Here is a 13402-nt window from a genome sequence, read left to right on the forward strand (position 1 = left end):
AAATAAAGCACAAATTGCATCCCACATTGAATCAGTAAGGGATGGTACACTTCATCTTTCAGTATGGGATGATCCCGTATTATACGGGACGGGTGGCAACCCTATTGTCTATATGCCTTGATGTGGCGCTGGCATCAGTCACATTACTTATCCTCAGTTTTATTATCCTTCCTTTTACCCAGATCATTGAGTCACTAACTGTGTCACAGGGATGTATCGCTTTTGAGAGACAGGGCAATCCGGACCTTTTTATTTATTTATATACTGATTTTTGTTTGTTTGTATTCCTTCTTTCTCTCTATCTTTTTAATAAAGTTTTGTAAAAACAATAAAATAAAGTGTCTGAAAAAGAAAATGCATGAAAATACATAGAGTTACGTAGCTGCACAACAAAGTTTTTGTTGTGCAGAGTCTTTGGCAAACACACTTCACATGCAAATTTGTCTTTATTGAAAAGCAGGACAGAGTAAAGGGATACAGAGCCCGAATATTCAATCATTCATTTACATTACTGTTAAAGACAAAACATGAAATACTTTGATTTCACTGACAGCTTTGCTTGACTCCTACCGTTATGTCTTGTACTAGTAGGCAGGTTATGACTCTGGTTTTGTCAATGTATACATGCCTTTAAGGTGACTGTTGTAATGTTATTTTAACAGTTTTTAATAATGGCATGTGACCATATTTAACTCCGGAAATAACATTGGATGTAAGAAAAGTTTAATAGCAGTTCTCTAGTTCTAACGTTAGCTTGACTACTAGCATTATGTCTTGTACTAGTAGGCAGGTTATGAACCTGGTTTTGTCAATGTATACATGCCTTTAAGATGACTGTCATAACGTTATTATAAACAGTTTTTAATAATGGCATGTGACTGTATTTAACTCTGAATACAAATGTAAGAAAAGTTCAATAGCAGTTCTAACATTAGCTTGACTACTAGCATTATGTTGTACCAGTAGGCACGTTATGACTGTTGTTTTGTCAATGTATGCTAGTAAGGTGACTGTCGTAACGTTAACAGTATTTAATAATGGCATGTGACCGTATTTAACTCCGGAAATAGATGTAAGAAAAGTTTAATAGCAGTTCTCCCTTTCTAACGTTAGCTTGACTCCTAGCATGTCTTGTACTGGTAGTCACGTTATGACTGTTGTTTTGCTTTGTTGCTTTGATATAATAGCTAATAAACATACTGTTCATGAAGAATGGATCCAGGAGGTTGTTGAGCAGAAGTGAGCCACATGACCTCTTCACCCTGGAAACCTGGAAAGGAGACAGGCTACACAAACACACAAAGAGCAAAACTCACCATTCAAACAGGCAGGATAAAATAACACACAGTGTGTGATCCAGACATCATGGGCCGTGGGCCAAGAGAGCTTTAGGGCTTTGTGACATGAATTCAGAGGTTGGACATGAGAAAGTGTTACCACCAACACAAACAAGATCTTTATCTGGCTTGGAAAAAGAGCACTTAGTTGGAATACTTATCACAGGTAGTGACTGCACAATAACGGTCCACTGGAAGGATATTAAAAACAAGGTCTGAAGTAATCAAAGACTAGACGTCTAACTGACAGTTAAGATGAAGAGATGAGTTTCCAGTTTAGATTCAAAGGTCTTAACAGTCTGATATCAAAAGGGAGGTTAGTGGGGGCATGATAGGGAGAGGCCTGCTGACTTCTCTTTGACTCCTGGGGCATACAGGAGCATTTTATTCTTGCACGCAATGAAACTAAAAATAACTATTTTCTTTTATATTCAGATAAACTTATTTTTTCCACCTTTTGCGAAGTTTTGCGATCACCTCTGTCCGTCCTTCTGTTTGTCCATCCATCCACGTCCGTCTGTGTCTTGTTGTGTTTGCTAACATATCTCAGAATAATAACTGGACTGGCTCAAAATTTAGTGCACACATTTATGCTACAGAGAGAAAAAACATTAATTTCAGTGAATACAAAGCTTTTCTGTTAGCATCACCAAACTTTCATTTGTTTACGCCATACATATGACATGATCACCACGAGTATGAGGCGTGACACCAAGGCAAGACAGCTGTTAAGAAGCAGACAGTGGCAGACCACTGTTTGTTTCCAGCTGTGTTTGTGGTGACAAAAGCAGGTATTTTTTTGTTGCGAGTTTGTGACATTTCCAGCCATGTTTCCAGCCAAAGTTCATTATTTTTTAACGAGAGTTTAAGACATTTCCTACTGTGTTGGCAGTTACAAAAGCAGGTATTTTTTACTGAGAGTTCGGATGTTTCCAGCTGTGATTGCGGTGACAAAAGTGGGTATTTTTTTTAACAAGAGCTCAGGGTGTTTCCAGCTGTGTTGGCAGCAAGAAAAGCAGGTATTTTTTTTTTAAAAAGATATTTTTTCGGGCATTTTAGCCTTTAATCAACAGGACAGACGTGTGAAAGGGGGAGAGAGAGGGGGAGTGACATGCAGGAAATGGCCACAGGCTGGAGTCGAACCCGGGCCCCTGCAGCAGCAGTCTTGTACATGGGGCGCCTGCTCTACCACCAAGCCACCGACGCCCCAAAAGCAAGTTTTTTTAATGAGGGTTCGGGGTGTTTGCAGCTGTATTTGCAGTGACAAAAGTGTTGTTTTTTCTTACCAAGAGTTTGGGTCATTTCTTGCCATGTTTGCAGCAAAATTGGTTATTTTTAATCAGAGTTTGGGATGCTTCCAGCTTTGTCGGCAGCAACAAAAGCAGGTGTTTTTTTTAAAATATTTTTTGGGGCATTTTTTACCTTTAATGGACAGAACAGTTAAGTGTGAAAGGGGGAGAGAGAGAGAGAGGGGATGACATGCAGCAAAGGGCCACAGGCTGGAGTCGAACCCGGGCCGCTGCAGCAACAGCCTTGTACATGGGGCGCCTGCTCTACCACTAAGCCACCGACGCCCCAAAAGCAGGTATTTTTTATCGGGAGATTGGGACATTTCCAGCTGTGTTTGTAGCTAACTGATATTCAACACAACAAGTTTTCATACACTCTATGCACACAGCAGACAGATCAGTGATGTGTGATTTGATCCGATATCAGCTGGCAGAGAATCAGTAGCGCTTTAGATCTGTCTGTCTATGAATCACTTTCTAATCTGGTCTACACACACACACACACACACAGAGTCACTGAAGTTCACCAAACAGCTGTTCAAAGTAAATATGGACTCTCCTCAGGGAGGACAGTGTAACTGTGTGACCCCTCATTACAACACTAAACATCTTTAACAAAATGCCACCTAAATGTTAGACTCAAGTTTAATTGGAGGAAAATCGTCCACTTGTGAAGTGTTGAGAGACACCGCAGCATGTCTGTCTGAGGAGACGGCCCAGCTGCCCACTCAGAAGCACTGTACTCACTGTATCACTCATTAAAACACGAGTTCTTCTAACATACATTTGTCCTGCTGAAGCGCTCTGTCTGCAGAGCTGGGGAATAGTTGTTTGTCTTCAGTCTGAATCTTGAATAAAGACTAAAGACGAGGAGCTACAGTCACGTTAGCAGCTCTGTGAGGACATGCTGATGTTTGGCAGGTAAAGTGTTTACCATGTTATGACACCTGCACACTGTAAAGTTTTTAAAGTCATTAGACTGCTGTAACTGATCACATTATGTGAGTGTCTCATAATGAGGTATCCTGGAGTTGCTGAATTTGCATGTCACAAGTGACTGGTAACGGGGGGGGTCACACGTGCAACTGATCCAAGATTGTGCACTGATTTGCAATGAAAAACTAACTAAGAAAAACAACAGAATGCGGGTGATAGTGTGGTTTGGGAGACAAGGGCTGCAAGGATTGTCTGATCTGCTAGCTGATGCTCTGTTACAGCTTAACGTTGTTGCTGCTGTCATGGCAGGTCAAAACAAATTTTACACTACAGGACTCCTTAATATCTTTTGGGGGTCTGCAACTTATCAGCACATCCCTCAGGTTATTCATTCATTAATTATCCATAACTGATTCTTGTAATCAGGGTCGCGAGGGTAGAGCCGACCCCAGCTGACACTGGGTGAGAGGTGGGATACATCCTGTACAACCATTCTAACCAACCTTAAGTCACCAACTGACCTGCATGTCTTTGGACTGTGGGAGGACGCCAGAGAACCAGGAGAGAACCCACACTGACACAGAGAGCATTCAAACTTCACAGCCTGCCTCCCATCTTTGAAAAGTCCCACGTATTGTCGCTCAGGAACGAGCGCCAATTTGCCTGAGGTTAGCGTAGTGAAAACTTGTTTAGCACAACATTAATTAATGCATTAGCGTGCTGACATTTGCTAATTAGCACTAAAAACAGTATAGCTGAAGCTGATGATACAAATGTCAGTAGTTTTGCAGGTATTTATGTATACCATAAAACTTCAATTAAAAGCAAAGCACCAAACAAACACCAAGTCCCTTTTACTAGCCTGGTGTGGCTACACATTTAAAGGCCTGTCTCAATTAGAGGCCTGGTCTTCATACTACATTGTGCTACTTTACCATCATTTGTAGAAATAATTTTTTCTATAAGAAATTGCCATTGCTGTATTTCGAATTCAAATTGGTTCTTGACTGAGCTTTAAATATAAATATGTTACCCAACCAGTACATGATTAGGGTTCAATATCTTCAGATATGTAACTCTAACAGCTTTTAAATTCGGTCAAGGCACAGACAAAATGTTGTACAACAGATCCAAATGATTAAAAAGCATCAGCAGATGAGAAATGTTATGGCTGTAGGAGCAATATGTGTAGAAGATACAGAACACTTAAAATGGCTTCCTGTCAGATGTTTTTTAAGGTTTTAAAACATGACAAAATTCCCTGAAATTCTCAAAAATCTAAAATCTAACTTGACACAGAGCGACCCTGTACAGGTCGTTCACCACACCTGAAGTGCTGGCTCACTGTTTCCACAAGGATTTAAATAAAAAATACAAATAAACTCCTGAATCTCAAACCAAACAGTCCGATGAAGGACTGAGTTTAACGTCTCTGAAGCACCAGACGCAGAAACACTGACAAAAAACAGGAGCCAAAATTCTCTGTAAATATTAACATTTATTTAAGTATACAATTTAGTATTCTCATCACCCCCCCACCCCTCCCAACCCTTTTCACAGGTTCACTGTCAGTATCTCGGCTTCTCGATGCAGCATTAAGCCTCGCTGGAGGACGGTAAAAACTCTTTAACATCAACAGTTAAAACGAGCGTCGGTTATTTCTTTATCTCCACGTACGGACGGAGGATCACAGGCATGGCCAAACCCACAAGCTGCTTGCAAATGCCACATTTGGTTCATTATTTGCTTTTTTTTTATTATTATTCTCCACGAGGAGACATTTACAGTCGCATTGCATAAAATTATAGTTTGTTAACTGGTGGACGGAAGAGGATGAGTGATGTCTTTATCTTTTCTCTGTGCATGATGTGATAATTGAAATACCGAGCGGAGCGCTGCTGCTGATTCTTCCTGCAGGAAATAACGGAATGATGTCACAACAAAAACAACCAACCAGACATTAAGAACAAAACCATCATTTCACAAATGCCACGGTGTGTGTGTGTGTGTGTGTGTGTGTGTGTGTGTGTGTGTGTATGTGTGTGTGTGTGTGCAGACATGTTTCTGTATTAAGCCAAAGAAAGTGAAACATCGTCAGTCATGCTTTGTATTTCCATTTAAAAAGGTCACAACATTGCAGAACCTTTTCAAAGTGTCCGTCGTCACTGTGACCTGCCTGAAAACAAAATTAAAATGTACTCGACAAACGCACACCTGAAAAACACAAAACTGTACTATCGTATAAACTGTGTGTGTGCAAATAAACGGCTTTAACTTCATAAAAAATAAAAGTCGAGAATCAACGCGAGGCTGCCGCCGCATTTTGGTCAAAAAGGATTTATGAAAAAATAACACGACTAAACTACAATTTATTAGGAAACTCGAGAGGTACGAAAAAAGAAGCACGGTAAGAAAATAGTGTTATCTGGCGTTTAGAGCGACCGCTGTCAAACACAAAGAGGATCCTGCCTGTTTGGTCGCATGTACGTCTCCCTTTTCCCGAGGAATGAAAACACAAAGAAATGAATACATAACAATATTTCCCACGGAGCACATGAAGTTCAGATTCCTCAGTGGAGCAGCCTAGTGTTTATATTATTGATTATTGATATGAAATGTATCCGGATGTGTCTCCACATGGTGCTGATGGTTAAGTGCTTTCTAATAACAGGAAATCCCGGGGAAAGTCTCTTTAACGATGAGGATGTGTGACGAATGTAACAGATTTAACAGATGAGGTATTGCACAGATTAATTATAATTATCATAAAAAAAAAAACAAAGCAAAAAAAAGGCAAAAATAAATATACAGCCAATTCTTACAACATTTACATTACAATTTTAGTCAGATGCTGGAAGATTTTTAGAGGATATTTTAGTGTCAGCGGTAGGTGCAGGTGGGGGTGGGGGGGTCAAGGAGAGATCTTCACTAGTCGTCCCACTCGTCATCGTCTTCGAAGTCCTCGTCTTCGTCGTCATCCTCGTCTTCGTCTGGAAAACAAAAACACATTTAAAGAGAAATCCAGAGAATAAATCTTTTCATTCATTGACTCACGAGTCTGAAGCTACAGGGTGAATGTAAACGATAAGACTGAAGAATAGGAGTTCTGCTGTAAAGGAAAAGTTTGATGCTTCTCAGAGTTAGCAGAGAGGGTTGATACCACTCTCACGTCTGTCTGTTAAACATGAAGCTACAGCCGGCAGCTCGCTAACTTAGCTTAGCACAAAGACTAGAAACAGGCGGAAAGAGCCCGACTCTGTCCAAACTTTACACAATCAACCCAACAGCACCTCAAAGGCAAAAACAACTATTTGCCATTTTACCGGCCGTTATGAGTCTGACTATTTCTTGGATTTAAGCAGTTGCCAGGCAACAAGCAGACACAGAGGAAGTTACTGCTTGAATGACAAATATAAGGACAGTACTGACAGTCTCAGCTCTCCATCAGAAGGCGATGCACTTCCTCAGTTGATGACTATTTCCTTAAACTCCAGACTTAAATATACAGTAATTTAAGTGTGTATAGAGCCGCAACATTTCACATCTAACTGGGTGAATTAAGCGTTCATTTTAAAACAAACCAGAGTGGATGATTGTTGAGCAGTGGAAAGTAGGGCTGCTCGATTATGGAAAAAAAATCATAATCACAATTATGTGGCGCACGTGATGACTGACATTGTTTACAGGACGGCATGTCATTTCTGTCTCTACATGGTCGCGTTTACAATTCTCCTCTGCTCTCTGTATCGCGCACGGCGGAGTTCGGCCCCGATGCGCGCGCACACACACACAGACACATGTACGCACACATAGACACATGCACGCACACACACACCCACCCACCAACCTCTCTCGCTCGCCCTCTGCCATTTTCCACACGCTGTTGTGCGTTTGATTTGCAACACGAGACAACGAAAGTAAACTGACAAGAAGCGCATAATCGTTTTATGTCGATTATTTTGTTTTCATAATCGCTGAAAGTCGTAATCTAGATTAAAATTCGATTAATCGAGCAGCCGTAGTGGAAAGGCAAACCAAGATGGTTTCTGTGAGTTTTATTTTGTTTCTATCGACTTTGAATGAAGTGTGCTGTATGATGATAGAATTACTGTTTATTTAAATGGAGTCTGGTGGGTTTGGTCAAAGTGATTTTGGGGCTGTCTCTGGTGAAACCAAAAGGATCTGATTCTTCAACACAGAGGTTGTTCTCTGTAGGGATCCTTTCCATAATGTTGTCAGACATTTGTAACAATAGTCTGAGCCTGTCAGCAGCAAAAACCAAACACTGCAAGTGGACGAAATTGACAGTGCTCATGCCACATGTAAGTTAGTTACCTGAGGAATGGATGGCTTTGCTCCTCTTCTGCATCACTTCCATGAGAGCGCCGACAATGCCCGCAGTGGGAGCCGACGTTGGAGGGCCGGACTCTGGATGATCCGGCACCTGAAGACACACAAACAGATCCGCTCCAGTTTAATATAAGGTACAAATCAGATGTTTCTTTGATCATAAAAAGCATTACAGATTTTTGTGTGACGGCAATAATAAAACATTTTGCTGTCTAAACTTCTATTGATCTGATTTTACATAAGACAGCAAACAACATCAAAGACTTTGCTTTGTTACTTAATTTTTACCTATTTTCGTACGCCTAGAATTGTTTACATTTGGCAAATATGTGCCATAAAAAGTCATGCTGAATGAACCGTTAGCAGTTCTTATTTGCACTGTAACCATGGATGTAAAAACAAAACCACTGGATTCATTTTGATTCTGATAAATCTCTAAATGTTGTAGGGAGCACCTTATTTCTTTGAACTTTAAGGGGATTTATGAATATTAATCTTTAATGGACATCAGAGGTATTTATATCACAGAAAACTGTACGTCACACTGAATCTAAAAATATGAGTATCGTGTCTGTGTGATTAGATTTGACCGAGTTATGACTCAAAGAAAGGAGCGATGTGATTGTCGTACGGTCTTGAGCTGGATTCCCTGTCGGATCTGGTCCAGCAGGGCGTCTCGTCCCACGCCGGAGGATGGCGCTCGGTTGTTCTGCTCCACCTTCTTCAGCTGAGTTCCTCCTCTGATCTGCTCCAGCAGCGCCGACTTCCCACCGGGGCTCGGCGAGTGAGGAGAGTCTCCGCCTCCACTGACACCGTCCAGCTCTGGAGGGGGAGGGGGGCCAGGAGGAGGAGGTGGAGGAGGCGGCGGAGGAGGTGGAGCAGGGGCCGAGCTGCCACCTCCACTGACTGGAGACTGCTGGGCCAATGGAGGAGGTGGAGGCGGCGGGGCCTGGGGGGAGGCAGAGGAGTGCGAGGAAGGTGGAGGAGGGGGAGGCTGGTGGTGGTGGTGATGGTGGGGAGGAGGAGGGGGCTGGTGACCTCCTCTGGTGGGAGGAGGTGGAGGAGGTGGTGCACCCAGAGTTCCTGGTCTGGAGGGAGGCGGAGGAGGAGGAGCTGAGGTGGGGGCTCTGGACGGAGGAGGGGGAGGCGGGGCTCCACGGCCGCCTCTGGACGGGGGAGGAGGAGGTGGTGGAGCAGAATTGTGTGGGGGTGGAGGAGGAGGAGGGGGACCGCCACGGGAAGGAGGTGGAGGGGGTGCTGTAGGGGGGGAGAGAAAAGACATGAGATCAGGTCGTATCACCACACCTGAAGATGACATCACAGAGACGTGTTAGGCCCAATCCCAATAGCCCCCCTTGTCCACTGCACCTTAGCCCTCAAAATGAAGCAACGAGGGGTAGGGGTAGAAATCTTTCCCTAGGAATTGGGACACCACTCACTACGTCACCACGTCGGTTACGTTTACGCATACTTAACTATTTTAAACAGGACGCTGCGAGCCATCCACATTTCCAACCGGCGTTTACAATGGAGTCTCCAGTTGAGTTCATCCTACCGATCACGTTTGCCGCATTCATCGTGCTTCGTTTGACGAATGACAGACGACAGGGGGCTTCTGCTAGCTAGCTAACCAGCTAACATTACGAGGCAGCATAGTTATACTAGCTAGCGTGTTATCGTAATGTGAAAAATCTGAGAGTTTTGCAGAACAGGAGAGATGACAGACGCCAGATAGTGTGAGCTAGCTAGCTAGCTAACAAGCTACCTGACGACGGTAATGTTAGCTATGAATGAACTTTTTCCTCCGTCTCTTGCTCGGTGGTAGCCATGGCGACTACCCCTCGCTGGCAAGTCAGCATCTGAAATCCCTCGCTCCGAAGGGCTAGTTTCATACCCACTACCCCTCGTTATGCCCCCTACCCCTACACGCAAAAAGGAATTGGGACACCACTACCCCTCGCGGGAACACGTAACTGTAGGGGTAGGGCCAAGGGATAGGGCTGGGGGGGGGGGTTTTTGGGACGGGCCCTTAATGTCACTAGAAGTTTCCTCCAGTGTAACTTAAGCCACGCCCACTCATGATGAGCAGTGATCACGATTTCAATATAAAAACAGAATGCACCGGTTTCTTACAGTTTTTGCATTGAACAACATGTTTTCTATAAATGTTGTGTAACAGGCTTTGTGGTGCGTTTTTGGACGCCGCTGCACAAGGCAGTACATTCCTTTTTGTTTTGTGCTGGCACTATGGAAAGGTTAATAAAAGTTGCGAGCACATGAGTCTGGGTAAGATGCGCCTTCTCTGTGAGCTGTAAGCAGCTGATGGACGCAACTAACAGCTCACGGGAGGTTACACTGAGTTAACACTCTCATGATGTGTTCAATGTAATCTTGGGACATGTAGTTTTTTTAGTTTTGTAGCTGAAAAACTTGAATCAATGCAGCTGTCTTAAGGAGAAATGTGCTAATGTTTTTATGGCAATTAATTATATGTACATTTATTTGAAATAGATATTTGAGAGGGAATCATGATGTATTGTGTACAGTAAAATTAGTTTTTCATGCTGCTTTTTTTTTTTTAAAACATGTTTTTCATGTGAAAGGTTATATCAAAGGTTGTTTCATTAATCTGTGTGACTGAATTTGTGCTTACTCGGGCTATAACAGTTCAGTTAGGTTTTTTTTATAACAAAGTATCGGCCCAGAATTTCACAATAGGAGAGTTATTGATTGAGCGTATTTTGTAGCTTTAAACACGTATTTAAGTCGATTTTATCAGGCTCCGAGAGTTTTTAGAGAAGAACCCGAGGAATAGTCTCTACAGCCTGGAGAAAAAATTCAATCAAAGAAAACTTGAAGAGAAACGAAATCGTAAACAACCACTGAAAAAGATAATATTTCAATACTGATCACACACAGATTGATTTTTAAATCACTGGGACCACATGAGAAGACCCTCCATCCATCATCGATACCACAATCTAAATCTGACCAGTGGTGAAACACACACACACACACACACACACACCCTTAAATTCAGATTCAGATCACTCCGACTCGTCTCTCCAGGTTAACATGAATAAAACATGGAGAAGAAGAGTCTGTCACAAAGAATAAAAGTATCTGACACAGGATAACGTTTCATCTGCGCACCTCAAACAGACTGTCTGATAGAAAAATACTGCAGAAAGGAAGGAAATGATATTTCAAGATAAAACTGAGAGGATTTTAAATCAGTTCATAAAAAAAGTTATTTTGCTTCTGTTTGAAATGATGAATACGCAGAAAAGCAAAACTGTCACACCTGCAGGAATAATACTTACTTCACGTTTGTTGTGTTTCTGTATCATTTTTCTGGGTGTTATAAACTTTTTAAACTGAATGGATCAATCCTTAACGTTTGTCTGTGAGAGGACTTAAAGATTTAAATCTAATTGTTTCTTCTCTCGTTGGTGTTTAACTTTTAACTTTAAGGGACTCTTTTCCCACGAGAGTTTAAGACATAGTTCGACAGCTGGGGAAATACGCCTGTTCACCTTCTGGTGTAGAGTTGGATGAAAAGATCAATACCACCTTCATATTTGTCCTTTGGGCAGAAACTTCCTTCATCCCCGCTTGTTGCCTGGCAACCACTCAAATCCAAGTATTAGTCTGGCTCATAATTATCCATAAAATGACAAATAGTTGTTTTTGCACTTTGGTTTTTGTACAGATTAAACAAAGAGATATAATGTGTCAGTGACGGAGCTTTAGAGGTGCCGTTGGGTGGATTTTGTGACAGTTGCACAAAGTCGGGCCACATATTTCCCTCAGTTTACAGTCTTCGTGCTAAGCTAAGCTAACAGGCTGCTGGCTGCAGATATAAGTGGGGTAATAACCTTCTCTCATCTAAGCCTACTTTGCAAAATGTCAGACTATTCCTTTAAGATCTGTTTCAGATGCTTTTCCATTTTGTCAAAAGAAAACAAAGTGTTTGAATGGAAAACTGTAAAAAACAGAATATATTTCAGCATTATTAAAGCAGATCAATAAAAATCACATGCAACATCACCTGCATTTAAACATCCATCTAAAGTGAGCAGAGCCCTACAGAGACAACTACTTGCAATGTGCCGTTCTGCAACGTTCTAAAATGGTTTCGTATTTGGTCTGAAGACATTTTTAGGAGGTATGCAGACCAAGAGGGGTGATGCTGATGGCTTGGTTATTTATTCATTTGGCTCTGGGTGTTACTTGGGATGTAAATGAAGTTGAGATGAGGTTTGTAAATTTAATTTCTAAGACTGATGTTTATTTATTCATATTAATAGTTGTAAATAAGTTCGGGACAGTTGTTGACAAATTCATTTTAAATGACAGTTAAATAGTGAGAAGGAGGTGGGATTATATAAGTCTACACTTCTTTCTCCTTTCTAAGCACGTTTGTTAATATTTTGCTTTTATTTTTTGTTTTGCTCTCAGGTAAGTTTTTCACAACACATCAAATAATGTTTCTCCATTTCTAAATCGAATTTAATTTCTAATTCCTTCAGAACAATGTCGACCTCCTGGTGGAACGGATCAGCTGTTGCAGCACTTCATTATTATTTAGGATCAGTTTGATACATCAAAGGCAGGTACCTCTGACTGTGTGTGTGTGTGTGTGTGTGTGTGTGTGTGTGTATTTTCTCACCCTGCCTCCTCAGCTCGTTCTTGACGGCCTCCACCCCTCCCTTCTTCTCGATGAAGTCGTAGATGACCTTGGACGTCTCCCGGTCCTTCAGCTGAGCCTCAGAGATGCCACACATGTCAAACAGGTTCTTGAGTTCAGGGTCCAGGTTGTTCAGCTGCAACATCGACAACACAGACAACATTTTAAAAAACACACACAAGACTTGAAGTGTGTGTTGAGGACAAATTTAAGATGATTTGTCAGCTCGAAATACTGTTAACTGATGACTCCTGGTGGTCAAACCTCATTTGAGTATACAACAGCCTCAATGAAGTGTGACAGCTGCAACTGAAATTGCATAGTATCAACAATCTTTGAGCCACAACTGATCAGAATTCTTGCACACTATTTCTAGGTAAGTCTGGCTGAAAGGTCAAAAAGATGGCTGCAAAAAAAAGTGCGTTTGTCCCTGGGGATGGATCATTAACTCTTTAAGTACGCACATGAAGACAACTTCAGTTCAGCCTCTGTTGAAGTCTATTTGTCATGATATGGTTTCATGTTTCAGGCTCTCTGCTCTCCATAACGCCATTCAATAGAAATATTTTGTCCACAGTACAGAAGCAGTGATTCGACTTCCTCTGCAGTGAAGATGAACTGTACAGCTCTCAGTCACAGTGTCAGTGTGACACCTGGTGGCCAACAGGAAGAACTACAAACTACCTGACCCAAACCACTCAGCTGCCTTCCATCAAATCAGTCATTAACCTGCAGCTCATTCACACCTCTGGTTCCTGTCATGCTGCAGTGCATTCTGGGACTGTCTGGTGTGTGACTGA

General features: G+C 42.0%; 1 protein-coding gene across 2 annotated transcripts in view; it reads right to left on the reverse strand.

Moving 5' to 3' along the window:
- Positions 1 to 5040: 5040 nt before the first annotated feature.
- wasla (WASP like actin nucleation promoting factor a) overlaps positions 5041 to 13402 on the reverse strand; it is a 35236-nt gene continuing 26874 nt past the window's right edge. For both annotated transcript variants that reach the window (XM_033635868.2, XM_033635867.2), the window contains 4 exons: positions 12585 to 12738; positions 8544 to 9169; positions 7898 to 8006; positions 5041 to 6552 (listed from right to left, as the gene is read on the reverse strand). In XM_033635868.2, coding sequence (XP_033491759.1) covers positions 6491 to 6552; positions 7898 to 8006; positions 8544 to 9169; positions 12585 to 12738 — 951 coding nt within the window. In that variant the 3' untranslated portion in view covers positions 5041 to 6490. The remainder of the gene's footprint in view (positions 6553 to 7897; positions 8007 to 8543; positions 9170 to 12584; positions 12739 to 13402) is intronic.

This window comes from Epinephelus lanceolatus, chromosome 5 (assembly GCF_041903045.1).
Source record: "Epinephelus lanceolatus isolate andai-2023 chromosome 5, ASM4190304v1, whole genome shotgun sequence".
NCBI classification, from domain to species: domain Eukaryota; kingdom Metazoa; phylum Chordata; class Actinopteri; order Perciformes; family Serranidae; genus Epinephelus; species Epinephelus lanceolatus.